The sequence below is a fragment of the Bubalus kerabau genome, chromosome 15, assembly GCF_029407905.1.
Source record: "Bubalus kerabau isolate K-KA32 ecotype Philippines breed swamp buffalo chromosome 15, PCC_UOA_SB_1v2, whole genome shotgun sequence".
NCBI classification, from domain to species: Eukaryota; Metazoa; Chordata; class Mammalia; order Artiodactyla; family Bovidae; genus Bubalus; species Bubalus kerabau.
This window is the reverse complement of record NC_073638.1, coordinates 77,367,675-77,395,113: the sequence shown is the minus strand read 5'-3', so window position 1 is coordinate 77,395,113 and position 27,439 is coordinate 77,367,675. Positions and strand designations below refer to the sequence as shown.

The 27,439-nt window shown below is 56.2% G+C and overlaps 2 protein-coding genes and 1 long non-coding RNA gene across 8 annotated transcripts; 2 read left to right on the top strand and 1 right to left on the bottom strand.

Moving 5' to 3' along the window:
- Positions 1-1,989: 1,989 nt before the first annotated feature.
- LOC129627637 (uncharacterized) lies at positions 1,990-7,469 on the top strand. 2 transcript variants are annotated; one of them, XR_008702653.1, is made up of 4 exons: positions 1,990-2,099; positions 3,160-3,337; positions 5,576-5,666; positions 7,241-7,469. It is a non-coding gene; the product is annotated as an uncharacterized LOC129627637 (long non-coding RNA). The 2 variants fall into 2 exon arrangements; XR_008702652.1 differs by lacking the exon at positions 1,990-2,099 and adding an exon at positions 2,944-3,055.
- On the bottom strand, positions 2,688-8,304 carry ZNF408 (zinc finger protein 408). The gene is made up of 5 exons (XM_055547016.1): positions 8,095-8,304; positions 7,528-7,805; positions 6,589-6,650; positions 6,106-6,365; positions 2,688-5,024 (listed from the first exon to the last, which is right to left on the bottom strand). The coding sequence occupies exons 1-5, from the start codon at positions 8,141-8,143 to the stop codon at positions 3,514-3,516; spliced, it is 2,160 nt and encodes a 719-aa protein (XP_055402991.1). The 5' UTR covers positions 8,144-8,304; the 3' UTR covers positions 2,688-3,513.
- On the top strand, positions 8,244-27,203 carry ARHGAP1 (Rho GTPase activating protein 1). Of its 5 annotated transcripts, none has more exons than XM_055547021.1 (14): positions 8,244-8,296; positions 12,374-12,555; positions 12,807-12,902; positions 13,450-13,479; positions 18,470-18,557; positions 22,643-22,774; positions 23,145-23,231; positions 23,424-23,522; positions 24,162-24,269; positions 24,349-24,425; positions 24,604-24,681; positions 25,004-25,132; positions 25,310-25,413; positions 25,554-27,203. In XM_055547021.1, the coding sequence occupies exons 2-14, from the start codon at positions 12,423-12,425 to the stop codon at positions 25,740-25,742; spliced, it is 1,350 nt and encodes a 449-aa protein (XP_055402996.1). In that variant the 5' UTR covers positions 8,244-8,296; positions 12,374-12,422; the 3' UTR covers positions 25,743-27,203. The 5 variants fall into 5 exon arrangements, with proteins under 5 accessions (XP_055402996.1, XP_055402998.1, XP_055402994.1 ...); XM_055547019.1 differs by lacking the exon at positions 8,244-8,296 and adding an exon at positions 8,501-8,651; XM_055547020.1 differs by lacking the exon at positions 8,244-8,296 and adding an exon at positions 8,501-8,651 and having other exon boundaries at positions 12,356-12,555.
- The last annotated feature ends 236 nt before the right edge of the window (positions 27,204-27,439 follow it).

Genomic DNA, 27,439 nt, shown 5'->3' with positions numbered 1-27,439 from the left:
ACTGATGAGGTAGGTACTACGGCCGGTCCCATTTCCTGGATGAGAAAACAAAGGCACGGAGAAGTAACTTGCTTGAGTTTATGCAGCTAGTTCAGGGTGAAGCTGTGATCCACACCTGGACTTGTCTAGTCCACGAATCAAATTTTATTCTATTGTGAAGATTTTTCTCACAGTATTAAAGCTGCAAGTTAGGATAAAGATCCCTTGTCTTCCGCCCTTTCTGATGTTTGGCTCAGCAGCTATACACACTGCGTGGTTCGATCTGTGAAAAAGCTTCCAGCAACATTTTCATTGCAACTTTGCTCTACAGCAAGAAGCAGCATTCACATTTGGTGCTAAATACACCAAACAGTTCAAAGTGACTCTATCAGTGGATGGAGAAAAGAGGTAGGGAATAAAGGACTCCGAACACTGTAATCAAACAGGAACTGTTTTGGTATGTGGGAGGGGATATTTTCTCAAACCATATTCCCGTGATCAGTTTTCCCAAGAACTGTGACTGCATTTTATTTCCATTGGAGAAGCACTGAGGTGGGCTTCAGAAGGCCTGGGGCCGTCCTGGTTCTCTTCACTGGTCTCATGCCTCCATGGGGGACTTCTCTCTTGGCCTCTGTTATCTTATCTGAAATGGGAGGAAGTTGGATGATGCTCTCTGACACCCACTCCCACTTCAGCCGTCAGCGCTCTGAGGACAGGCTGCTAATCCAGGTGCCTCTGAATTTGGTGACATGATCTGACACTGCTCTGCATCTCCAGGGACAATCAGTAGAGAGAAAAGGCCCCCATCTGTGTGAGGATGTACTAAAGTGGGAGATAAACACCCCAGCTTCTGGCCTGAGGATGGTTGTGGGGATCGATGGGCCTTCCCAGCAATCCACAGTACCTCCGTTTCCCCACAGTTCAATCTCAAGCGATAGTCATGTCCCAGGTTACCTAACACTGGCTAGACACAGCTGAGTGGTCACTTGAGTTGGAATGACCTGCCCGAAACTGGAGACGGAAAAGAATAAGACCTACCAGGCTGAGTCAGGGGGTTGGCTGACTCAAAACTATTATTAGAAGCTGTTTTTCAGGTTTTGGATGGTGTGGGCTTGCTTTCCGCAGATCGTCACCGTCTCTCGCTGTCTTCCCTCTCCTTGGACAATCTCAGAATGATGCTCTGCCAAGAAGTTATTCAGGCTGGGTGGGTGGATGAATGAGTCAGTGGCCAAGCAGGAGACACACGGCTGCTTGTGGCGCCATGATCGAGTGATGGGGAGCCGGAGGGCATGCCACGTTGCAATCCTGGCTCTGACTGGTCTCAGCTGGGACCACCCCGCTCTGAATTGGTTTCTTGTCTGTGAAATGGGGGGCACGACACCCAATTTGCAGGTCAGGAGGAGGGAACAAGAATGTGAGCTCCCTGTCTCTCTTGTCTCCCCCTTCTCAGAGCAGTCTCCAGTCTGGCTTCCAGCTGCCCTCACTCAGCTCACTGGCAGCTTCTGCAAATTTCCACCTTCTCAACAGGCACGGCCATCAGCGCCCTCCTCTTCCTCCTTGCCAAGATGCTCTTCCATCAGTTTCCATGACTCACACGCGCCAGGTTCTCCGGTTTCATCAGAGGCTGCCTTAGTCCCTCCTGTGGGGCTTCCCCTCTCCCCACAGGTGGTGCCATTCCTGCTAACTGGCAATCTCCTCAACCCAGCCCAGCCCAGCCCAGATCACAGCTGTCCTGCTCCCACCCCAGGGCCACCTAAATTCCTAAGTCATAAAGTGGGAGCCAGAGCTCTCTCTCCCTCTCTGAATTCAGTCGCTTCTACTTCCAGAGAACATGTCACACCAAGCCCTGGCCACCACCTACAGTCGCTGCCCAGCCCGTATCCTTCCCCACCCTGCCTGGGCCACGCTGGCCCTTGCTCTTGCTTGAACTCGCTGGGCCCTGGCGGCCCTGCTCCCTCCGCCTGGAGCCCGGCTCTGTCTGCAGACGCTGACCAGGCTCCCTCTTCTCCACGGGGTGGTCTGTCTCCTTACTGGAGGCCTTTCCTGATCACCCTCGTGGAGTCTCGCTCCCCATTCCAGCCCCTCCTTGCGTTACTCTTTGCTGCAAGGACCGTGACCTGGTATGTATTTGTTTCCTGGCTCTTTACAGAGACAGTTGTTACTGCTACCCCAGACGCCCAGCGCACAGGAAGCGCAGTTTGCTGGGTCAGTGACCACTCCCACTGCTGCCAACTTTCCCCGCCACTTCACTGACTTCCCACACCTGCCTCTCGCCCACTCATCCTCTCCAGGGGTTTCTTTAAATACCAATCTCCCATCCCCCTGCTCACCACCCTTCGAAGAGCCCCTCAACAGCCTGAGAATAAACTCCAAACTCCTGAAGCAAGGCCCATGTGAGCTGGCCCTGCCTCCTCGCCCCTCATTCCCTGTTCCAGCCACACTGGTCTCAGGGGCTCACGCTCCAGACCCTCACCAGGGTATTTTCATAACCAGCTCCCCACACGCCCACCTTCCCCTGCACCAACTCATCCACCACATGGCAGCTGAAATGCAGGGCAGCAGAGCGTGGAGGGCAAGAGCCTGACTCCCGCGCCAGACTCCATGGATTTGAATCAGCTCTGTCACTCTGGGCAGGACGCTGAAAGCTCTTCATTCCTCTTCACCTCACCAGACTGCTGTGAGGGTTATATAAGTAAACTCACAGAACGGACTGGCCCACAAAGAAGGGTGTTTATTATCATCTCCTGTGGGCGCCCTCCCTGATGCCAAGCTGACCCACCCCATTCAACAGGTTCACAGCACTGGGAAGCACTGCTCCCTGAACTCCTCCAGTGCTCTTCGCTCCTGCAGACCCGTGCTCTGCAAAGCGCGCCGCCTCTGCCTCATTCACAGCCACGTCCCCGGCAACTCAGGCAGGCCAGGCCCACTCTGTTGATTCAAAACACATGTTCGTTCTTTGCTCTTGCCCTCCACAGAGTTGCCTTTGGCCAGACGCACAGAAGGTGCAGACCTGGCCCCAGACACCTCGAGTCTGGTGAGCTCAGCGCAGAACAAAAGCCACCCTCACAGCCCTTAGGTAGGGACAAAAGCTGCCAAAATAACCTTCAGTCTGACCCAGAGACTTGTGAGCAGTGAGCCAAGTCTCTCTGGCCTTTTAACCCTCAGAGTCATCCTATTTAGGACCAAAGAGAAGTACACAGACGTCCCTTGGGGAGCTGGGTGGGAGAGACAGAACCTGGTACTACGTGGCCAGGCAGGACCACCTCCGCAATGATCAAACCGGCACCTCAAGGAGTTCCCAGGGAGGCGGGCAGAACAAGCCCCCTATGGGCTGACAGGAAAACTTCACAGAAGATCCGTAAGTGGTTCACCTTATTGAGGGTCTTGGGGAACAATGTGGTTGTCTGGAAACGGGAAGGGAAGTCCCTGACCTGCTTCTCACAGACTGGCCTCTATTGGGAGCCCAGAGAGAAAGTGCACCCACGCTCAGATACCCGAGCCTCTCTCAGAGCTCTGTGGGGTAAGGCGAGGCTGTCAGTTGCCCGTCTCCACCTCCACCACCTCCGCCCAGGTGCTGAAGCCCAGGTCCTTGTGGATGAGCACCAGGCCGGGGGCAGGGCCCGGCTCCTCAGGCGCCACAAAGCACTTCTCCTGGCTCTGGGAAATGGTGACCTCGAAGATGTCCTGGGCTAGGGCACTGTCCCCTTCGCTGCCTGCGTCCTGCAGGAGCACCACGGTGGGCTCGGGAGTGGCGGGCGGCACACAGGGCAGGCTGGCGGGGGCCCCGGGCTGGTGGCTGAGCTGGTGCCGCCTGAGGCTCTGTAGGAGCGCGTAGCCCATGCCGCAGGTGGGGCAGCGGTGGGGCTTGTCGGCCAGGTGGGATTTGAGGTGGCGCCGCAGCTTGGTGGCCAGCGTGTACGCCCGGCCACACTGCGGGCAGGGGAAGGGCCTCTCCCCTGAGTGCAGGCGCTCGTGGGCGCGCAGTGTGTGCGGGTCCCGCAGCGCCTTCCCACACACGGGGCACAGATGGGCCTCGCCCGTGTGGGAGATGAGGTGGCGCCGCAGCTCGGGCCGCTGCGGGAAGGCGTCGGCGCAGTGCGGGCAGCGGTACGGGCGCTCCCCCGTGTGCAGCCGCAGATGCCCGCGCAGGCTGCCCCGCTGGCGGAAGGCGCGGCCGCAGTGTGGGCACGGGAAGGGCTTCTCGCCCGTGTGCAGCCGCATATGGTTCCGCAGCGAGCCCTGGCTGGCCAGGGGCCGCCCGCACACGGGGCAGGGGCACGGGGCGGGGGCCGCCGCCGCCTGGTGCGTCTTGCGGTGCAGCCGCAGGGAGGGCCGGCGGGCGAAGGCCTTGCCACACTGCTCGCAGGTGAAGGGCCGGGCGCCAGAGTGGACCACCTGGTGCTCTCTGAGGTCCCGCCGGGTGCCGTAGGCCTTGTCGCACTGCGGGCAGGGGAAGGGCCGCACGCCGCGGTGGCCCAGCGTGTGGGCTTTGAAGCTCTCCTCTGAGCTGTAGCTCTTGCCGCACTCGGTGCAAAGGAAGGGCTTGTGGTCCGTGTGCACGAACGCATGCTTCTTCAGGTGGCAGAGCTGCAGGAAGGCCTTGCCACACTCCCCACAGCAGTACCGTCGGCCCTGTTTCGGGGAGCCTCCCGCCGGGCCAGAGGGGCTCCGCAGGCGTGCAGGGAAGCCAGGGCGCTGTGGCTCTCCAGTCACCTGGGCCCCGGGCTCTGAGGTCTTCGCTCTGGGTGGGTGCTGACCGCTGGGGCTCCGCAACTTCTTGACCAGGTGAGCACACAGCTGGGGGGCCCTGTCAGAAGAGGAGGAACTGGCCTCACCCCTTGCAGGGCCCTGCTGGGGAGCAGAGCTGCTCTGAGGCTCAGGAGGCGTCTGGGTCTGGGGCGGGTCCTCCTCGTCCACGCTGTCATCTGTAGGCAGTGGGCCAAGTGGCTGGTTCTCCTTGGGAACCCGGGCCTGGGTCTGGGGCGTAAGTCCAGGGCTCACCACACTCTCTGCCTGCATGCTGGGGGGTGACTGGTGACCGGGATCTGCAAGGCAAGAGTAGGGCGCTGGGCTTAGTAGAGACGGTAGCAGGTGGTCATGGTGGTCTCACCAGGAAGTTCTAAGAATACATCTTCTCCTCCTCCGCCCCTGAACGGCGGAGGGAGCCATGACACCGACTCTTCCCTGGAGCATGAGCCATGTGCTCTGTTTCTGGCCAGTCTCAGGGGCCTTCTGGGGAGACTCTCCTGAGAACCGCGGTGTTCTAGACATCTGAGTGATTCCTAGAGAAGGCCATCCCAGAGTGCCCTTGTGCTCCCTCTTGGCACAGGCAGGCATTTCTGATGAGCTGAGACCACCACCTCCTCACTTTAGCTCATCTCAAAATAAAGGAACCCACATCCCCAGCCCAGACAGAAAAAAAAAAGTAAGAAAATTGGGAACTTTACACACAGCTTGCTGTCTTCATCCAGGTGACCTTACTGTTCTGGGAAACTTAACTCAGGAAGATAAAACATGCAAACATCTATACAGCTGACCCTTGAACAACACAGCTCTGAACTGCACAGCCCACTTACACGTGGATTTGTTTCAACAGGAATTTCAACCACAGCACTACGCAATCATGGGTGGATGACTCTCTAGATGCAGAATCACCGATATGGAACCTTGGATATGGAGGCCTAACTGTAAGTTGTATTCAGATTTTTGACTGCCCAGAGAGAGCCAATGTCTCTAACTCCTGTGCTGTTCAAGAGTCAACTATACTGTTCATTCCATGGAAAAGACTCATTATTCATCAAAAAGAGCATCCAGTGAGTTTACATCCCCCAAACTCCTTAAACCTCTCACCTGAAAATTCTAGTCTTGCTGCGTCCATGATCCTGAGCCCCTGTCATTATGTCATGATCCTTACGCCAAGCCTGATCATACCCCACCCCTATCCCATACTGGAAAATCCACCTTATACCACACTTTCAAATTTCAATAAATATCCAGGCTTTGCCCTTTCCCCTCAGAAAAGCTACTGTTCTCCCCTGCCATCTTACACCGTGAGCTCTGCTTTATCTTATCAACACAGGTAATTCAGGTGAAAACGTGGGAAGCCAGCGTTTATCTGGCACTTACCTGGGCAAGGTTTCGCTGCATCCTCCCCGGGGCAGGCCACTTCCTGTCGCACGGCAGACTCCACTTCTGTCACCGCCGCTGCAGACGACGCTTCCTCTAGCCTGGGCTGGGTGGGGCTCGGGCCCTCGGAGGGAAGCTGGGGCCACAGCCGCAGCTCAAAGCCCGGTGGCACGAGCCGGGACACCTGCAGGTGCAGCCTCTCGCCGATCCGCACTGGGGCCACGTTTCCCTCACCCTCCAGCATGCCCAGCTGCACAAAACTGCAAAGCAGAGCACGGGCTAGCCCAGGAGCTCCCTTTCCAGTGGCCCTCCCTGGAAGCCCCAGCTCCTGGACAGTCTGAGTCCTAGAGGACCCTGGGCCTCTGGGAACCCTCACTGCAAAAGATCCCTGGGTGGGACTTACAGACCACTTCCGGCTCCACCCCCTGCCACTACAACAGGCCCCAGAGGAGCATCTCCACTACACACTCTCCTGTAACTTACCTAGTCCAGCCTGCACTCTGCTCACAAGCACACACGTCTCCCCATGAGCCTAGTGACACGTCCTGAAATAAACCAATAAAAGTCCTTCTCCCATGTGCTGGAGGGGGCCAGGTGAAACAAACAACAACAACAAACCCTGATGGAAGCTTTCCTGAGAGAGATCTAAGATGAAGTCCCTGGGAGGTTAATGGTCGCTGGTCTGCTGCTCCAGGACTACACTGTTTGAGTTTTCATTCAATAAAGGCCAAAACCAAAAAACTGTCCCTCACGTCCTCCCAAGGTGCGGCTGCTGCTGCTAAGTCGTGTCAGACTCTGCAACCCCATAGACAGCAGCCCACAAGGCTCCCCCGTCCCTGGGATTCTCCAGGCAAGAACACTGGAGTGGGTTGCCCTTTCCTTCTCCAATGCATGAAAGTGAAAAGTGAAAGTGAAGCCGCTCAGTAGTGTGGAGGATTACTAAACTGAACAGCACAAGCAGTAAGACTTACCTATGAGTTCAATGAGGCACGGCACAGAACTAGTTATATGACAAGGCTGGGATTTAACTCCATGGCTTTGTAATTCCAAAAACCTTTGCTCTTGACTTTTGGGATTACTGACACTCCTCTAATCCACCTTTTCTTTTCTTTTTTACATTTCGGCCGTGCCACAGTGGCACGTGGGACCTTGATTCCCAGAGGATAAGGGATGAAACCCCTGCCCCCTGCGGTGGAAGCAGAGAATCTTAACCACTGGATCGTCAGTCCCCTCTACTAACCTACCTTTTAAAAACTTTTTGCACCTCCTTAGTTACCACAAGAGAGGGGAAACAATCCCTGAGAGACCGGGCACAAACCACTTCCTATCTCTTGAAATACCCTGCACCTTCTAACAAACTGGAACGTTATCTGGAAACGTCTAATTTTCAACCACGATGAGGAGACGCCTATCCCTCAATACCTCCTTCCGCTTTGGTTCCACTCCATTTCCCTTCTGCTCGGAGACAGGCTCCTCTTCCAGCGGCCCCCAGAGCAGTCCCGGCTGCAAGGGTTCGCCGACACACCAGACCCCCAGGCGCTGCTCCGCGGTGAGTGAGGGGCCAAGGGCCAAGCCCCGGGGGAGGCTCTTCAGAGCGAGGATGGCTCGGGTCGGTCCGGGCGGGACGTCTTTGAGTCCCGGTGCACAGCCTTCGCTGGGAGGACTCCATCCCGAGTCCGGGCCCAGGAGTGGATCGGGGGCTGCGGGGAGAGAGGAAGCGGCCCAAGAGGTGGTGGGGGTGCCGAAAGGGTGGGTGAGGAAGGAAACGCGAAGTCCAGCTAGGCTTTAGGAGTCTGAGGGATCTCTAAGGGTTCCAAGAGAGCCCTCCGCTTCGAGGGCTCTTAAGAAGGCCCCAGCGATTATTCGGAGGGCACCGGAGGGGGACGCCAGGCTCGGGAGGAAACCGGTCAGGGAATAAAGAGTTGACCAGAGAACGTCCGGAGTTGCCAGAGCAGAGCGGAGGGTCGGAAACACCCGCAGGTCACTCACCTAACTGCAGTCTCCCCCTCCCCAAGAGCAGCTCCTCTGTCGCCTCCATCCCGGGTCAGAAAGCCTCCTTCCGCCGGAAGTGAGCTTCGCCTTCTCAGCTTCCCCCTGAGGAACCGTCACGGACATCCAAATTCCCTTTCGGGAAAGAATCCAAAGAGTCAGACCTCACGGGTGCAGAGGACCGGGGGTTTGGGAGTACTTGGTGAGGCCAATCTCTGTCCGAGAACAATACGAGCTTAGAATTCGGGAGGTCCCCCCGGGGATCTGAGTATCCGGTAAAGAGGAACTAATTGTTCTAGGCGCTTCCCCCGGTAGGGACCACTCGAACAGTGACACTGTTCCTTTCCTGGCGGGCACGTACGCAGGCACGTACGGAAGGGGAGGAGCTTCCGCGAAGGCCTCGTTGGGACCCGGCGCAGGTCGGAAGTGGATTGGAGGTGTGGCGGAAGTGGCTGGGGAGCGAAGGGACTGCGAGGGGGCGGTTCCCCGTGAGACAGAAGAGCCGGATGTTTGCAGATCTTTGACAGGCGTGGCAGGGAGAGCGGTGCCCCTCCACGGTGAGCTGCGGGGTGCTGGGTCTCCCTGGGGGTGACGGGGACGGGAAAGGGACCGGTCAGATCTTCTGAAGGAAGGGGGTTCGGATGGGGAGGATCGGAGCAGAACCGCGGAAGGGAGCGAGGATGGAGTGGGGCCTGGGAACCTGGCCTTCCCGCTGCGCGGGCTTTGCTCCACTCGGATCTGAAGTGAGAGGACTTTACTTCCTCGTTCCTGGCCGCCTCGCTGGCTGTCATTGAGCAAGCTCGTGGGAAGGGGAAGTCTCCCTGGTCCCAGCTGGGCAAGCACGAAGACCAAGAGGTTTGGGGGAAGAAGTAGTCCACCTTTGCCATTTCTCGGGTTATATTTTCGTATTCGTGACATGGGATACTTAAACCCAAGCCGGTTTTGGTAAACCGTGATTGTAGTTGGAAGTTTTGCCGCTGTGTTGTGAGATTTGCATTTTCACAGTTCTGGAGTCCCACCTAGGAGGGCGATCCCAACGCCAGAGAATACGATTTCATGTTGTTTATTCCAGTTATCCACGGAGAAGATTAGGGAAGAAGCTTTACTTTGCCCTTTTTGTAGAACCTTGAGAATCGCTTGAATAACAGTCCCTTAGAGAAGTATTGAAGGAATTGACCTGCACAAAGGGACCACCTTAAGGTAGACATGGATTAGAATCTTGACTTTGCTGTATGACCCTAAGCAATTGCCTTATTATTATTTATTTTATTTTATTTTATTTTTTATGGTGCTGCTGCTGCTGCTGCTGCCCAGTCGCTTCAGTCGTGTCCAACTCCATGCGACCCCATAGAGGTTTCTCAAACTGTAATGGGTTTTACATACCTCTCTTGTTTTACATACCTCACTGGTGCTGTTGTGAAAAGATAATTTGTATCCAGCTCATGGATGGTTGGTTCCCTTTTCCTCTTAGGATACAAATTGACTTGTTTTGTTATTCAAAAAAATAACTGAGCATCTACTCTGTGCCAAATGTAATTTTGAGTAGGTCAGGCAGGCTTTCTTAAACAGGAATTCTCAGAGGGCCTGTGAATCCCTTAAATTTCATGCAAGATTTCGCACATGTGCTGATTTTGCTGAGGGAAAAAGCCACTAATTTCTCCAGAATTTCAGAGAGCTCCAGGACTTCTGCCTAAAATGATTCTTGAAGATTTTTGTAAAGTTCGACATTTTACCAACTGAGAAGGGAAAATTTACCCTGAGAGTAAAGGCTTCCCAGGTCGCTCAGTGGTAAAGAATCCACCTGCAATGCAGGAGATATGGGTTCCATCTCCGGGTTGGGAAGATCCTCTGGAGAAGGAAATGGCAACCCATTCCAGCATTCTTGCCTGGAGAATCCCCATGGACAGAGGAGGCTGGTGGGGTCACAAAAGAGTCGGACATGACTGACTAAATAACAAAAAGAGTGTTTTGCAGAGTGGTGCAGGACTTGTAAGCGACAGGAGTCTTGGGCAGCCAGGATACTTCTTTTCCACTATTTTATGTTCCAATTTCCCTGTACTAGCTTCCCTTCCCCTCCCACTGAATGGGAGCTGAGCTTCTGGGCTCACTTGGGCAAGAGCTGTTGGTTGGAAAGTGATGAGAGAGGCCAGACTGGCTGGGAGGGGGAAACAAGAATGATTAGTTGTGCTGGAAAAGGAGGTTATGGGGCAGGGGAGAGGTCAGTTTGGAAGAACTGGCAAAATGCAACATTTACTGGAAGAGGTGGGGTTAAGCTCATCTCCCTTTGAGAAAGTGTCCCTCTCCCTCCCTCATACATACTTCAACTCCCAGCTGTTTCTTCTAATCCTGTTGTCCACTTTAGCATAAGTATTTTAGAACACTGGACAATTATATTTCTAGGAGGAACCTTCACTTCTGTAGACGAGGAAATTAGGCCTAGATAGGAAGAGGACTTGCTCAGCATTTTGTGACCCACACAGCTCTATGGCCCAGGTCTTGGTGTATCTCATCCCATGCCTTTTCCACAGCATCAAATACCCACCGTGAGCAGGAAGACTTCTCTGGAACAGCTGGGGGCAGGGCTGAAGGAACTCTTGGTGTCTGGGCAATAACCCAGCAGAAGGGATGGAGAGAAGGCTCAGGCCTGGAGAGGGTTCCTGTGAGCTGCATTCTGTCCCTGTTACCTGGCGAGAGGGGCCCCCCTGGGGGAGCCTTCACAGCCTCCTGGCTGAATGCTGGGGCGATGCTTATTCCTGAATTAGGTGTTGGAGGGTCGAAACGGAATGGGGAGCTGGGGTGAGGGGTACAGCGGCACTCAGTGGGAGAAATGCATTCCCAAACAAGAAAGGACATCTTTCTTGCGTTTATGGAAAGGAACTTGTGCTCTGGTGATAAGCAGTGAATAAGGGTAGCAGGTAAGGCCAGAGGACAGGAAGAGGAAGAAAAAGAAGTTGTGGTGTGTGTTTTTTGGGTGGGGCAGGGGAGTTGTTCGGTGGCTCAGTTTTGGCTCCAGACCTTCAAAGAGCTTTTACCACTGAAGCAGTGTGGTTGCTCTGGTAACAGGGTAGTTGTTGCTAGGTTGTTGCTACATAAGGAAGTAGGGAGCTGCTGGTTTGCCATCCAGAATCTTTGCCAAGACATGCACAGGAGGTTGTCACATTGCTCAGAGGTGTCCAGGGTCTGGATCTGGGCCCACAGTTCTCGCCTCTTCTCCCCTACCCGCGTCTGGGTCTTGTCTGCACTCCTTATCTGCCCTGCTGAGTCTCTGACCATATATGTCATTTTCGGGGCTCCAGGAATGCAGTGGACTTAGAGCAGCCTCTCCTGCGGGGTTGGCCGAATGGGTTGAATTAAAACTCCCCTCCCTCACACATCTGGTGAGCTGGTGAAGGCAGAAGGGGTAAACTTCTCGTCAGGGCCGAGGGCAGAAGGTGCCGCGTCCAGGCTGCATGCAGCCGCGTCCGCGTCCCTAAGGCCAGACCCCAGACCCGAGCAGACCCAACGTCGGAGCTGGCTCTTCTCCCTGCCCGCCTGTGGCAGCGGCTGTGCTGGTTTCCACCTCCCGGATCTCTGCACTCTGGGTATCGTGCGCTTCCTCCTTCCCCATCTGTACTCTCCGATCCTTAAGGTGGTCTGAGACCGGCATCAGGAGGTCCCCACAGAGTAGAGTGGGCTTGGGAGCCTCCAGGAGCCTGCAGATTGTCCGTGGTGACTGGCAGGCAGATTGCATTTCCTGCTGCTCGATTCTGTTCTGGGGCAAACCCAGCTGGGCCCCTTGGCTGTGGCCTTTTTCCTTTGCCTCTGGCCACCTCCTGCTTCCAGGACCACAGCTGACATGTTTCACGCAGGGATCTGGAGCAACCCTGTGCTCCTTAGATTCTTGCGCAATCTTTTCCCCGTAACTACTGGGGTCTGGGAGGCGTCCGTGCCCTATGACCCTGGAGGAGAGGGGCACGGGCCTTGACCCTCTGCAGCTGGATGGCAAGGTTGACCCAGCGGGGCAATGGGCAGTGCAGGGTGTGACGCAGCCCTTCCACATCCAGCTGGAGGGGCCTGACGGTGGGCACTGAGCCGTGCCCTCTGTTGCCCCAGCTGCCTTTCCTGACAGTGTGCCAGAAAACCATGGAGCCAGGAAAGCCAGGCACTCCATGGCGCTCTTGGCACGGGGGAGAGATGTTGAGGAACAGGGACAGAACAGGGGAGCAAAGAGTCGGGGCCGGAGGAAGTCATGGGTGAAGAGAGTGTCTCACTGAGCAGCCAGCTCCCTTCTGTCTCTCAGGGTTCTCTGTGGGTTCTGCCGTGTGGAGCTGTGGGGTGCAAGCTTGGCCATGGACCCGCTCTCAGAGCTGCAGGACGACCTGACCTTGGATGACCCCAGCCAGGCTCTGAACCAGCTGAAGCTAGCTTCCATCGATGAGAAGAACTGGCCCTCAGACGAAATGCCCGACTTTCCCAAGTCAGGTGGGCGCGGCCCAATGTCAGCAGCCTTGGGTGCCTTAGAAGGGGAGACCCCCCTGCACTTCCTGTGGAAGGAAGACCCTGGGAGGATGAGGTGGGGGCAAACAGATCAGCCCCCATCAGAGCAGGTCAGATCAGATGAGGGTGGGGCTGGGGCACAGGCCTTACCTGGGAAAGGGCCAGAGAGCTCGAATCTCAGAGGGGGACGTTAGCACAGCCCCTGGCTCATCCCCTGACTTTGCCGTGTTCCTCAGATGACTCCAAGAGCAGCTCCCCAGAGCCTGTCACACACCTGAAGTGGGATGACCCTTACTACGACGTCGCCCGGCACCAGATCGTGGAGGTGGCAGGTGAGCACCCCTGCCCCCCAGCCCGCACTTAAGGAAGCCAGCCCCTCCTGCCTAAGGGAGCCAGATGGCTTGTGGCCCCTGGAGCCCTGCGCCGTGCTGGCCGAGGGGTACCTGGAGGCATCTGGCCACAGGGAAGGGGAAAGGAGCCCCGTCTCTCCTGAATGCTGGGCTCGGGGAGGGGTGGGGAAGTTGAGAGGGTTGTCCCTAACGTTTCAAGGTGTTTCCTTGGCATCGATGTCCCTGACGCCTACCCTGGTCTGGTTTAGAGAACTTGGCGGTGGCCTCTCTCAGCTCTACTTAAGCAAGGCTGAGAGTTCTTTAGTGATCTGGTCCTGCCCTGAGCAACAGGAGGGTCCCTTGAAGGTTTAGAATTTTCCCCGCTCCAGGATATGGACCTGGTTGGGAGTGTCTGATGTGAAGGAGTCTGTCTCCTGACCTCCTCCTGGCGTATGTGCCCAAGTCACCGGCACAGCGGGGTAGGCTGCCCCCAGCCCGCCACGGATGTGACCCTCGCGAGCCGAGCGGCAACTTGTTTCTGTCTCTCCAGGGTGTGATGAGCCTGAGGGGGCCCAGCCAGGTAGGTGTGTTGCTGGCTCTCCGTGCTTGGCCTTCTCTGGGCTGTGGATCAAGAAGGGCTCTTGGTGGAAGCCAGGTGGGGCCAGCTTAATTGCAGCCCCACTCCCAGGAGCTGGGAGCTGGTGGCGCCGGTGGGGGCCGGGTGGAGATCACAGAGGATTACAGGAGGTTTGACAGCATGGGAGCTGTGCGGGGACATGTGCAGAGCCCCAAGGGCACGGTGCCCCAGAGTGGGGAGGAGGCCCTGTCCACAGCGGGTCTTGGGGCTGCTTGGGAGCCATGGCCTGGCCTGAGTGCTGGCTCGGGGCCCCTCTCGGGGGGCATCCCCCATGCATGCGCCTCTCTGACTGCTGAGAGATGTTCAGATTGGCACTGCCTGAGCAAGAGTTGTTTGATGAAGACTATGGCAACGTCCAGGGAGTCCAGTTTCCTGGCCTTGGAGCCCCTCCTGCAAGGGGCAGTGAGTTATGCCCCAACTCCTCTGCAGTCCTCTGTTGTCCTTGCTGGCATGCTCCACAGTCAAACCTGACTGGTCCACGTGGGTTCTTTCCAGTGGCGTGCTGGTGAATGTTTAATAGTTGGCCCTCCAGAAAGGAAAAAAAAAAACCAAAACCTGTTACTGTAATATTTGTAGCATTTTCAGTTTCTACCTGCCAATAGCAGATTTCCAGCCACCAACAGTGATGTCAGCTGGCTTGCGGTATCGCCGGCAGTTTAACCTTTGTGCAAACGTGCCCCAGCTCCCACCTCCCACCTCCTCGGCTGCCTGCTCTCAGGTCGTGGGAGGGTGCTGGTCCGGCCCGTCCAGAATGCCTGCTGGAGGAGGCGCGCTGTGGCTGACTAACCCCCAGGTTCCCCTGGGAAGTTCCTGATCGGTGTCTGGGGAAGGCAGAGGTTTCATTCTCAGGCGGCTGGTCTTTTCCTGGTGCTGTTCCACAAGTGCCGGGCCCGCCCTCTGAGCCCTCTCCCTCAGTGCTCTGGGGACACAGCTCCTTCTTTCCCTTCAGTCTCCAGGGTAGAAGTCTGTTCTCTTCTGAGATCAAGAGGGGACTCCCAGGCCTTTTTTATGCATGCGCCTTGGAGGAGCAGTTACCCTGCCTACTGGCAGATGCCCGAGCTACCCAGGACTTGGGCAGCTGGGGCTCCACTCCAAGGAGGAGAGGGCAGGCGCTGGGCCTGGGGCTTACCCATGTCTCGTTCCTTGCTGCTCTGAGATTCTTGCCACCTGGTCTCTCCCTGATCGCCCCCTCACCCCCGACTTTGTCCCTCATCCCCATCCTGACTTCACTTGCATTTGTAAAACATTTACTCTGGAACAAGCCCAGTAGTCAGCATTGAGGATTCATTGAGGAAAAATGTACACTCCTTCTTTCACGGATCATACAGTCCAGTGAAGTGGTTCTTGAAGTGGTCAGGTGGCCTCCTTGGGGACATGAAAGGTATGGCCCTCTTTTGCAGAAAACACATGCGTGGACTGGTAATATCTTTTCTCTAACATCATGGCGTTGGTGGGTGCCCATTGGTGGAACCCCGGTTGAGGATCCAGTGTCCCATTTACAAGGTACTGGGGCAGCTGAGTGGTGGAACCACAGGCCTCTGGCCTCTCACCTCAGTGGCTTGCTTAACCTGTTACCAGCTCTTTAAATCCCAGGGCCCTGTGAGCTCAGACCTCCCACCCTGCCAGAGTCCTCAAGTCTGCCAGCCAGTGTGTGTGTGTCAGTCACTCAGCCGTGTCCAACTCTTTGCAACCCCGTGGGCTGCCACCCACCAGGCTCCACTGTCCGTGGAATTCTCCAGGCAAGAATACTGGAGTGGGTAGCCATTCCCTTCTCTAGGGGATCTTCCAGGTCCAGGGATCGAACCTGGGTCTGCTGCACTCACCAGCCAGTGAGGGTCACCTTACTGTTGGAAGGCAGTGATGACAGTCTTTCAGAATCCTCGAGGCTCCTCCCAGCATTCCCCCTGCACCCTGGGTGTTTCCTCTATTCAGAGAAGAGTAGAGAGATGATGCGTTCCCCCTCCCCCCTCCCCCAGCCACAGGCTCATAGTAGGAGGCTGAGGGGTTATTAAGCTCCCAACTGTACACGAGTCTAACCTTTGTCCTTGCCCCCTGCCAGCCTGCTCTTCCTTCTGTCAGAGTCAGTGGGAAGTGAATCAGAGCAGGCAGCAGAGCCACCCCCGCTGGCCGCAAAGGAACCCAGCACCTCAGGATCTGGGCCAGGCTGGGAAGGAGAGCAGGTGGCACCTGCTCCTTCAAAATAGACCTGCTGGGCGGAGCTGCGCCGTCTCCTCCTCAGGAATGCTTGCAGAAGGCTCTCGGCTTGTGAAGTCTGGAGAAAGTCTGCCCTGTGCTTTGGGAAACTGCCTAGAGCAGTCTCATAACCCAGATAGCACTGTGAGCAAACTCAGAAATAGAACCGTGCCGGGCTGACCTGTGCTAGGCGACCGGCGCTTCCTGAATCCCCGTCACGTTGCTGGGCTCTGGACCAGCCCTGGACATTCAAAGACGGACACGGTGGCACCTGTCTGTGAGCTGCTCATCACCCCCAGAAGAGACAGACACGAAGACAGTTATACACGAGAGTCAAATCGTCATGACAAAGACGGGTGACAGTTCACGCAGGGAATTGCCCCTGGCCTGCCCCGGGGAAGGAGGAGAGACACAGGCTTCTGCCTGGGACGAGTCTTAAGGGTTCAGAGGAGATAGTGGAGAGGAGCAGAATTGCCTGGTGGAAGTCCTGTCTGTCTGGCATGAGAGGCAGACGCTGAAGCCACCTGCTGTGCACTGGCCTGAAAGCATGTGGAGTGTGAGCCTGCCACGGGGGGATATGGGGCCAAGCCTGGAGAGTCCTGTGAGCCTTTCTGAGGGGCTTTTACTCAGCTCAGGATGGGGTTCAGGAGGAAAGGGGAGTCAAGGCGGGAGAGACAGGTGCAGGTAGATTTTTCTAATTCTCCACAGCTGGAAGTTGGGGCAGTTTAGAAAGAAGAATGGAACCAGTCTCTGGGCCTGATGGGAAACCTGACCCAGGAAATTCTGGGAGGGCCCCGGCTAGCACCTTTCAGGGCTGACAGAGGCTTGGCAGTGTTCTGAGTGGAGGTGGGATTGTTGGAGGGGTTGATCCAGAGGCTGGACATGATAGTCAGACTCCTAGGAGCCTGGGAGGTGCGGGCTCAAGCCAGAGCACCAGCAGGGACTGAGGCCATGCTGCCCACATTCCAGAAGCCTGCCTCAGCCTTGAGCAGAAGGGCAGAGCGTTGGCAAAGCACTGTGTCCTGGGTTAAGTCACTGACCAGAAGGATCATGAAGACCATGGTTCATTAAACATGGAGAAGAACACTCAGTAGTGAGGTGTCAAGGAATCCCTTAGTCCTCAGAGGTGAGAGGCAGACAGGCCATGTGGGCTGTGTAAATGGTTTTTTTATTTGTCTCTGCAGGAGGGGAATTAGGTGAGTGTGGTCTGGTGACTCTGGAGAGTGTGAGGCTAAAGATGAAGGGAAGGGCCCTGGGACATGGGGTATGGGGGACAGAGCCTTATCCCCACCCGGCTTTGTTTGGGGTCCCTGGTCCACACCCTGGAAGAGCATCTCACCTTGGGAGGCTGTCTCATGTCTCAGAAGCTCCCCGGCTTCATGACAAGGCCAGATGGTCAGACCATGAAATAGTGACTCATTTTGGACAGACATTCCTCAGGGACACCATGAGCACTTTTCCAAAGCATCATAAACTCCTCTGAACTCCACATTCTTTAGAATATCCTTAAGGAGAAAGAAATGATTTGTAGAAATGTCCAGAGATCAATCAACTGTGGCCAATAGTTCTGATAGTAAAAATCAGAAAGTGCTGTTAGTAGTCAAGAGCAAGACATGACTATTAAGTCATCAGACTGATTTCCTCGGTGGCCCCAGGCTTTCTGAGAAGGTGGCTCCAAGAAGTTTTTCATATACAGGCTGCTCAGAGCGGGTGCTTCTGGGATAAGTGTGGAATTATAAGATGATGTGTGGCAGTTGCTTTGGCGGCTGTGACTTTTTTTGTTGTTTTCTTTAGTTATGGTGAAATTTACATAATGTAAAATTAACGGGTTTAAAGTGTTTAATCTGGTGGTATTTAGTACATTCTCTGGAGAAGGCAATGGCACCCCACTCCAGTACTCTTGCCTGGAAAATCCCATGCACGGAGGAGCTTGGAAGGCTGCAGTCCATGGGGTCGCTGAGGGTCGGACACGACTGAGCGACTTCACTTTCACTTTTCACTTTCATGCATTGGAGAAGGAAATGGCAACCCACTCCAGTGTTCTTGCCTGGAGAATCCCAGGGACGGGGGAGACTGGAGGGCTGCCGTTTATGGGGTTGCACAGAGTCGGACACGACTGACGCGCCTTAGCAGCAGCAGCACATTCTCATTGTTGTACAACCACTACCTCTGTCTAGTTCCATCATTTCATCCATAGTTTCACCCATGCCACCCCCCATAACCATAAGCATCAGGCCCTATTCTCCCTTCCTCCCAGCACCTGTAACCACTGATTTGCTTTCCTTTGTTACAAATTTACCTACATAACTCATATAAGTGGGACCAAACAGCATGTTTCCATTCAGGTTCTTTCACTTAGCACCCTGGTGTCAAGGTTCACTCACAATGTGGCATGCATCAGTGCTCCCTGCCTTTTTATTGCCAAGCAGCAGTCCACTGCACAGAGACACCACATCTTCTTTATCCACCCATCCTCTGATGGACATTTGGGTTGTTTTCCACCAGGCATGACTCTTCAGAAAGTCATATTGTATTTTTTATACCCCGGGTCAGCAACCCTGAGAGCACCCTGTCCCTCTTTCTTCAGCGATATGCCCTCGAGTGCAGGCAGCTGCACAGAGGTCTGTCTGCATGGCCCCCGAGCTAAACGGCACGGGTCTCCAGGCCTGGCCCCTTTCAGATCCTCGCCTGACTGCTCGTGGCTGATCGCGTGCCTACTGTCTTCTTTCTCCACATCTAGGAGATGACAAGTACGGGCGGAAGATCATTGTGTTCAGCGCCTGCCGAATGCCCCCGAGCCACCAGCTGGACCACAGCAAGCTCCTGGGGTGAGTGCCCACGGTGGGTGGGGGGGCAGTGGTGGGCCGCGTGCCCGGATCTCTCCTGCTGCGAGGCCATTTTCCTTCCTGTCCCTTCCTGCCCTGGGAGTACCGAGCCGGCCACCTCCCTCAAGGCCTCCCCTCTTCTGCCGAGGGGGCTGTCTCACTTTGTTTATCTGTCCTTGGCTGCGCCAGGTCTTCGCTGCTGCACGGGCTTTTCTCTGTTTGTGTCAAGCGCGGGGGCTCCTCATTGCAGTGGCTTCTGTTGTGGCGGAGCACGGGTTCCAGGGTGCTTGGGCTTCAGCAGTTGCAGCACGTGGGCTCAGTAGCTGCGGCTCCCGGCTCTAGAGCACAGGCTCAGTGGTTGCGGCACACGGGCTCAGTTGCTCCGTGGCATCTGGGATCTTCCCGGACCAGGTGTGGAACCTGCATTGGTAGGTGCATCCTTTACCACTGAGCCATCAGGGAAGCCCTGTGTTTTTTTATTTTAATAATTTTATTGAAGTTTGACTGTGCTGGGTCTTCATTGCCGTGCGGGCTTTTCTCCAGTTGTGGTGAGCTGGGGCATCTCTTCGCCGGGGCTTCTCTTAATGCGGACCACGGGCTCCAGGGCGCACAGGCGTCACGAGCTGCAGCTCCTCAGCGAGCCATTTGACATCTGGGGGGTGGGCTAGGAATCAGACCTGGTTTCTAGTCCTGGAAGCCATCTGCGTGACCTTGGCAAGTGTCTTCATCTCTTCCAGCTTCTTTTCACTTTTCTTAGGGGATGATACAGCCCTTGTTCCTAGGAGGAGTGAGATACTGCTCGGGAAAATACTTTGAAAAGTCAGATACTGTCCAAACATGAGGCCTGATTAAGATGATGATCAGTCTGAGGCAGTTACAGTTGTTCACCATTTACATGAATAATTACCATTAATTGTATTTTGTGCCACATCTGGTGAAATGACTTCTGTACCTATGTGGGTTCTGATAGCCAAATGGATGAAATAGCTCTGGTTGGTCTGGAAATCTCTGGAGGCAAGTTCGAAGGCTGATTGAAAGCGGAAGTTTGACAGGCTGTGTTCTGATAAGTGTGGGTCCTTGGGCCCCCACCGGGCCTGTGCTGGGCCTACAGCGTGTGTGTGCAGGACTCATGGAGGCAAGGCCATAGCTGCCTTCCTCCTGAGGCTCCTCCTCCGTGTGTGCACAGATTCCCATCTTGCACTCCTTTCCCGACCACTTCAAAGCACTCCGCTTGGTTGAGAATGTCTGCCCTGCCCTTACCGGCTCTTTGGGGGTCCTGAATGGTTGTGTATGTGGAGGGGCTGGTGTGGGGTCAGGGACAGTCTGGGGCTGTTGCAGCAGAAAGGTGTGGGGGCGGGCCGGGGGTGGCGGCTTGCAGTCTCTGCAGTCCTGTGAGCCAGGGCCAGGCCGCGTCTCTGCAGTCCTGAGTGACTGCTTTCCCTCTAGTCTCCGGAGCCCTCCTCCTGGGGCTCCTGAGCTGCGCAGGCAGGCAGAGCCTTGCCCGGGCCTGTCCTGCGGCCCAGCCAGGAACAGGCCAGGGACCCCTGCCTGAGGGGGGCTGACTCACATGCCCTCCTCTCTGGTTTTATCTCAGCATCTGGCAAGGCATGGGACAGACTCCTGGCCGAATGATGGTCCGAGTGGGAGGAAGTCAGAGGAGGAAGGTGGGAAAGCACCCAATTTTCAGGAGCCAGCTTGCCGAGTAAGGCTGCCCCCTACTCGGGGGCTTCGGGAAGCCCTCTGTCTTACCCAGGAAGACACCCATCCTGTCTTACCACCTCCACCCAGGCTGGCAAGGAGACCTTTCATCTCGCATCAGTCCTGTCATCTTGTTTCCAGCCTGATTATCTCAGGCTTGGCTTTTCCCAGCTGTCCAGTCAGATCTGGGGGGTTGAAACAGAAAGTGCCTGAAGCTTGGATGCAGAAGACCAATGAAACTCCAGCCCTGCCATTAACTAGCTGTGTGCTTGGGTCAGGTCTCTCCTGAGCCCTATAAAAATAAGAATTGTGCTCACTTCACCGGGTTGGTGTGGGCCTTAGGTAAGAAAATATACATGAAATGCTATTGTATTCATCTGTATCATAGATTTCAAGAATTTAGAAAAATGTAGATAGCGATTAAGAAGTACAGAGAGCGATAAAATGTCCCATAAACCCACCATCTAGAGAGAAAAACCACTGGTAATATATCACGTCCTATTTTTTTTTCTGTAACATATATTGGACTCTATAGTCAGTTTTATATATTACATAATGTTTTTATCTTCTGAGCATTAGACATTCCTCAAGGACATCCTTTTAAAAAATTGTTATCGATATATATGTATCCAGGAAAGCAAGCACATTATGTACACTACTTGATAATTTTCAAAAATTAAATACACCCAAGTCATCCACACCCACAGACCTCGCTTTGCTCTTCCAGTCACTGCCCCAAAGTGTAACCACTGTTCTTACATCAAGCTTCACAGATTGGTTCTGTCTGCAGAAACATCCTGTGGGGTATTCTATTTATAGATGTCCTGTGATTTATTTAACCAATTCCCTATTCTTGGACACTGAGTTTGCTGCTCATTTTTCCCCCCATTATAAAACAGGCTATAATGAACAGAATTTTATTAAAACACTTCTGTCCATCTCTGATTAGTTCCTTGGGATAAATTCCTGGACACATTTTTACCAGGTCAAACAGTATGAACATATTATAGCTTCTGATAAACATCACTTCATTGCCCTCCCAAATGTCATAACATTTATCAAAGAATGAGTGTATTTTCACTACAACCTTTGCTGTTTTACTTATTTGTCTTTGTAAATAAATCAATTGTGCAGCACACAGGCTCTTAGTTCCCCCACCAGGGATTGAAGCCATGCCCCTTGCAGTCGACGCTCTGAGTCTTGACCACTGGACCGCCAGGGAAGTCCCTAACTTTTGCTGTTTTACAGTTGCAAGATGCCCTCTTTTTATGTGACAGCTTTTTTTTGCAAAGTGCTCAGTGTGTATAAGGGGTAAATTATTGTGCAGTGATGATAATCAGAATTAAGATACTCAATCCGGCATCAGACACTCACATGCCCACCAGTGCTGTCCCAGCCGGGCACCCGTGGACCGGTGTTCAGGTTATCCTCTCTGGGTTAGGTCAGATTGTGTCTGGGCACTTAGTCCCATCCTTGGCCACTTTTCCCAGCTCGTTTCCTCCTTCCCCGCGTCTCCTTGGAAGCCCTTAGCATTCCTGTGTGCCCAGCCTCCCCACATGGAGCAGCGTTCCTCCTGGGACCTGGGAGCTGTAGGCCAGGCGGGACGAGGGTTTTCCCCAGGGCTCCTCTCCCTCTCTGGAATTCATATTCATTCACTTCCTACTTCCCCACCTCAGATGAGCCCAGCAGCCACGTGTGTGTTTGTATTAGATGGTAGGTATTGTGCTGTGAGGATTGGGAACTTGAACTGTGGGTCCTTGGTCCACAAGCTATCCAGAAAAAACACTGGAGCAGGAGAGGAAGTCCTCTGTCCACTCCGATCCCCTTTTACAGTGCTCCGCAGCCAGCCCTGCGGGTGTAAAAGGCAGACCTGTCCCATGATCAACGTGGCCAAACTTGGGAGTCAGTTCACCTCCAGGCTCTCCCACAAGCTTGACCTCTCTGAGCCTCACTGCCCTCACTTTTAAGAGGGGAATAGTGTCAGCCTCCATTATAATGAGGAAGGCGTGAGGTAGTGTATGCCAAGTGCTCGGTAGACACTGAAAGCTTAATCCTGACAAATGGTGACCGCCATCATCATCGACTCACAGCAGTCCCGTGAGGGGAAAGGCTGTTCCCATTTTGACTGGAGGTATGTGAGGTGGCTCCAGTAGGAGTCCTGGTCTCCTGACTTCTGGTCAGTGCTCAGGAGAACTGTTGTTGTTACTGTTATTCCTCGCCCAGCCCGGCTGTTCCTTATCCACCACAACATGGTGACCAGTTGTGCAGCCAGAATAGACCGGGTGGGCCGCGGGGGCGGGCGGAGGGGGCGGCTTCTTGGGGTGCAGGGTCTGTCTTACCCAGGCCTCCCCTGCGGACACGGCAGGCCTGAGTGGGGCTGTCTCTTGCAGGTACCTGAAGCACACCCTGGACCAGTACGTGGAGAGCGACTACACGCTGCTCTACCTACACCACGGCCTCACCAGCGACAACAAGCCCTCCTTCAGCTGGCTCCGGGATGCCTACCGGGAGTTTGACCGCAAGTGGGTAGGGGCCTCGGGGGAAGCTCCAGGGCCCCGGGGGGCCAGCACCTCCGCCCTATGCTGGGCTGCCCTCTGCTTGGGCAGGAGTGTGTATTCCATGCCCTGGGGGAGGCGGGTGCCCCCCAACCTGGGTAGATGGAACACTAAGACTCCCAACTTGGAACGGCCTGGGCTTGAATCCCAGTTTCTCTGCTGACTCCCTCCGTGACCTTTCATGCTCCTTAAGCTCTCCGAGCCCGTTTTCTAATATGTAAAATAGGGCCGCAGTGGCATTTAACCTGGCAGGCCTACCGCGAGTCATGGAGTCAGGAAACGCACACCAAGGCCCAGTTCTGTGCCTGTCCCCTGAGCGCCTGCTCTGTCTCTGCAGGTACAAGAAGAACATCAAGGCTCTGTACATCGTGCACCCCACCATGTTCATCAAGACCCTGCTCATCCTCTTTAAGCCCATCATTAGGTGTGTGGGTCCAGGGCGGGCCCTGGTCTCTCATGCCCCACTGTGAGCTGTGAAGCAGGTCCCCAGGAAGCCACCCATCCTGGGGACAGACTGGTCAGGCCTCTGCCTGACCCGGGTGGGCCGCTGAGAGTGCACGGAGGCCTGCAGGAGCTGGCCCACCCTGGACCCACACGTGCTCTCTCCCACCGACAGCTTCAAGTTCGGGCAGAAGATCTTCTACGTAAATTACCTGAGCGAGCTGAGCGAGCATGTGAAGCTGGAGCAACTGGGGATCCCCCGCCAAGTGCTCAAGTGAGGCCGGGATGGGGGCTGTGTGTGCCCAGCGGGCACTCTACATGCAGGTCATGCCTGTGCGGGGAGGGCGTGCTGGCCAAGGGGAGAAGCAGCCTTGAGACCCCCCCGGATACACCAAGGACGCAGATGTAATGAGAAAGAGGCAGTACCTGGGGTCAGAGTGAGCAAGGTCAGGCCCCATATCTGCCGCTGAGAAGCTATGTCACTGAATCTTTTTTTTTTTTTTTAAGTTTTAAGTGGCGTGTAATTGCTTTACAGTGTGCTCCTTTCTGTTATACGGCCACGTGAATACGCTCTATGTGCACAGTACAGCTCTCTCACCCTGGAGCCTTCCTCCCTGGTGGACAGAGTAGGGGAGGGAAAGGGGTGGACAAGGGAGAGAGTAGCCCTGAGATACAGACACACCTTGTGTAAAACAGAGAGCCAGTGGGAAGCTGCCGTCTGACAGGGGGAGCTCAGCTCCCTGCGCGGTGATGAGTCTTTTTGAAGTCTTCACTTGCTCCTGGGCAAAGCTGGGTTGGTTGGAGGACTGTATGAGGTCACCCATGTAAGGCAGCCCAGTGTCTGACACACAAGAGTTGCCATAGTGACCGCCCAGCCAGGTCAGGGGCCCGACCCTCCCCACTGCTCCCTTAGGTATGACGACTTCCTCAAGTCTACACAGAAGAGCCCTGCGACCGCCCCCAAGCCCATGCCACCACGGCCCCCTCTGCCCAACCAGCAGTTCGGGGTCTCCTTACAGCAGTGAGTACGCGAAAGGTGGGGTGGGGCCGGCATCCGGGGCCGGGAGGGCGGCAGGGCCCTCACAACCTCGTGCCCGCAGGCTTCGGGAGAAGAACCCAGAGCAGCAGCCCATTCCGCTTGTGCTGCGGGAGACCGTTGCCTACCTGCGGGCCCACGGTGAGTGCCCGGCGCGCCCTCTGCCCTCGGGGAGCTGCGGGGCAGGGCTGGGTGGGGTCCCACGTGCACCAGTACCCGCCTTGACCCGGATGGGAAGCCCAAGGCGTGCGGAAGGGGTTGGGGGAGTCCACATGGCGCCGCAGAGCTCTGAGACTCACCAGGCCTGGCCGTTTGCCAGCTCTCACCACGGAGGGGATTTTCCGGAGGTCGGCCAACACCCAGGTTGTCCGGGAGGTTCAGCATAAGTACAACATGGGTGAGTGGCCCCCAGAGATGTGCTGAACCCCGAGGGCCGGTGCAGATCGTGTGTGTGTGTGTGTGTGGTTTCTGTGGCATTTGGTATGATTACACGGGTCTCACTCCTGCCTGCTTGTCCCAGACCCACTTTGAGATGAGGTTTCTGGAGGGAGGCGAGGAATGGCCGTGGTGTGTGTTCAGGGGCCCCACTCGGCAGACGGCAGGCCCTGTGCCCCTGTCTCGTGGGAGGCGGGGCTTGTGCCCAAGGGGGCGGCCAGGATTGGCTGCTGGGCTTCGGGCCCCGCCCAGCGCCTTTCTGCGCCCCGCCCTCGCGTCTCCAGGGCTGTCTGTGGACTTCGAGCAGTACAACGAGTTGCACCTGCCGGCTGTCATCCTCAAGACATTCCTCCGCGAGCTCCCCGAGCCCCTGCTCACCTTTGACCTCTACTCGCACGTGGTGGGCTTCCTCAGTGAGTGGCCCCCCTCTCCCCTCCCCAGCGTCCGCAGGGTGGGGTCGCAGCTGGCCTCAGAGCCCGCCTGTCCGCCCAGGAAAAGTCTGGTTGGGGGTCTCCCTCGAGCCTCCTGATAGGGCTTCCTGAACCAGTCCGGCCATGGGCCCGTGTGACCCAGGCGCCCGTTCCTCACAGATATCGACGAGAGTCAGAGGGTGAAGGCCACGCTGCAGGCCCTGCAGACGCTGCCTGAGGAGAACTACCTGGTGCTGCGTTTCCTCACTGCCTTCCTCGTGCAGGTAGGGCTGGGGGCCGGCCTCTCCGCTCGCCTGGAGTGGGGGCGGGGGGCGCTGCTCCTGGACTTGGGTGCCGGCGCGGGAGGCAGGGTCTGTGGTTTCCGGCTGCAGCTCCCCCTCCAACCCCGCCGTTCCTCCCGCAGATCTCGGCCCTCTCTGACCAGAACAAGATGACCAACACTAACCTGGCCGTCGTCTTCGGCCCTAACCTGCTATGGGCCAAGGACGCCGCCATCACCCTCAAGGCTATTAATCCCATCAACACCTTCACTAAGTTCCTCCTGGATCACCAAGGGGAGCTCTTTCCTAGCCCCGATGCCAAGGGGCTCTGAGTGCCCGCCCCACCCGCCCCCTGCTCCGGCAGCCCCCACTCTGGACTCTCCCTCCTGGCTTCAGCCTTATGGGAGCCAGGGGGTCCTGCCCGGAAAAGGGGCTCTGAGTCCCCTAGGAGAGGGAAGCTGGAGCCTGCCCCCAGACAGCTCCTCCTCCCTTTCTGGCTGGCCCACCTGGCCGGCCCTGAGGCCTCACTGTAACCACAAGACCTTCTCTCTTCGCCTTATACTTCTCACTGCCTCCTTGGGTCCCTGGCTCCTGCGAGGCTCTGCGGAGCTGGCCCCAGCAGCCGCTCCCCTGCTTCCTCCTGCCTCTCTCCCTGGCAACTGGAGATGCCAGAATCACTGCCGGCTGGGCTGGTAGCCGGGGCTGGTCCTCCCCCTTCTGCCTGCTGGGGAAAGAAAGGCTAAGCTGGCTGGACTGGCCCTGCTGAGGCTCCTCCCTGTCTGGGTGCAGGGAGCACCCAGGTGACAGCACCCTGTTCCTGTCATGTCCCCTCTAACGGCTCAGCCTTTGGCACTTCCACAGTGAACGGACGGCAGGCTGGAGTCCCACAGCGGCCTTCTCTTCCGCACATCCTGCGTCCGCCTTTCCCAGATGGTACTGCCCCCCAGGGCGTCCTCATCCCCCTGGTTCTCCTGCTAGGACTGGGAGCTTGGGTGATGGGGCTGCGTCCCTTCCTCTGTTCAGAAGAGACGCCCCACTCTCAGCCTGGCAGCCCCCTAGGGTCCGGTCAGACCAGTGACCAGCAGCCCCCCACCCACCCGCCGCCTTGCCTCTCCTCCCTACCCACTCGGACAGATCCTTGGCCTCGTCTGTTGTGGAGGCACGGGGGGGCCCTGCTAGCTGACTCAGGGCCTCAGATGGCTGGTGGCTCCTTCCTCCAGTTGCGGACTCCTGGAGGGGCCGGGTAGAGACTTTGCTGATTAGATTGGCCCCTGCCAGGTAAGTTCTAGCAGCCTCCCCCTGGACCTGGTGATGGCGGAGGTCCCTCTTTCCAGCTGTCCCTTCCTGGTGAACCTCCTTCCTGAGGCCTCGGTCAGAGCCCACACCGTGGAGGCCTCACTGACCAGCCCTGCCCCGTCTGCAAGTTGGGCGTGGCCTGGGCCCTGACCTCACTGGGCTCTGTCCCCAGGACACTGGTGTGTCGGGACCCCCAAGGACGGATGTGGCTGTTGCCAGCCGCTGTGTCTCCAGGCCAGGCCCAGGCTTCTGCTGTCTGCCTTCCTTTGTGTATCAGGTGTTGCTCACCATCCCATTTACTGGGGAGCCTTGTGGATCTGTTTGGTCTCTCTCCTGTCCCCCGCCCCCCCACCCTCTCCACTAGTCTTTACCCTGGGGGCCGCGGGGACCTGTCCTGTGAATCAAGTGTTCACATTCATGCTTAATGGCTTCCTTGGCACCAGTCGTGTATTTTACCTTTGCACTTTTTATATTTCAGTAAAAATCGAGATGGAAAACTTTGCATCTGGCTGATCATAGAAGTGGGCATGGAGGCTCAGAACCGGGTGGGAGGTGCAGTGTGGGGTAGTGGCAGAGGGGCAGAGGGGCCGCAGGACACCCCCGTCCTGTCCGTCTGACCCTTTCCACATCCTGCTGGTATGAAGCCAGCTTTCTGAGCGTCTTCCAGGCTTAGAAGCGTGAACAGTTACCTTCCATTCTTTCTGCACCTGTTGCATTCCAGCTGGCCCCCAAG

What these genes read in the sequence shown, in the direction of transcription:
- ZNF408 (XM_055547016.1), bottom strand. Translation starts at nt 8,143, where the DNA reads ATGGAGGCGACAGAGGAGCTGCTCTTGGGGAGGGGGAGACTGCAGTTA. An exon ending in TGGAACCAAAGCGGAAGGAG is followed by an intron (nt 6,651 to 7,527) that starts GTATTGAGGGAT and finishes GGTTTATTTCAG; the next exon opens with GACGTGTCACTAGGCTCATG. An exon ending in TGCAGCGAAACCTTGCCCAG is followed by an intron (nt 5,025 to 6,105) that starts GTAAGTGCCAGA and finishes CTTGCCTTGCAG; the next exon opens with ATCCCGGTCACCAGTCACCC.
- ARHGAP1 (XM_055547021.1), top strand. Translation starts at nt 12,423, where the DNA reads ATGGACCCGCTCTCAGAGCTGCAGGACGACCTGACCTTGGATGACCCC. An exon ending in GACCACAGCAAGCTCCTGGG is followed by an intron (nt 18,558 to 22,642) that starts GTGAGTGCCCAC and finishes TGTCTCTTGCAG; the next exon opens with GTACCTGAAGCACACCCTGG. An exon ending in GCACGTGGTGGGCTTCCTCA is followed by an intron (nt 25,133 to 25,309) that starts GTGAGTGGCCCC and finishes CGTTCCTCACAG; the next exon opens with ATATCGACGAGAGTCAGAGG.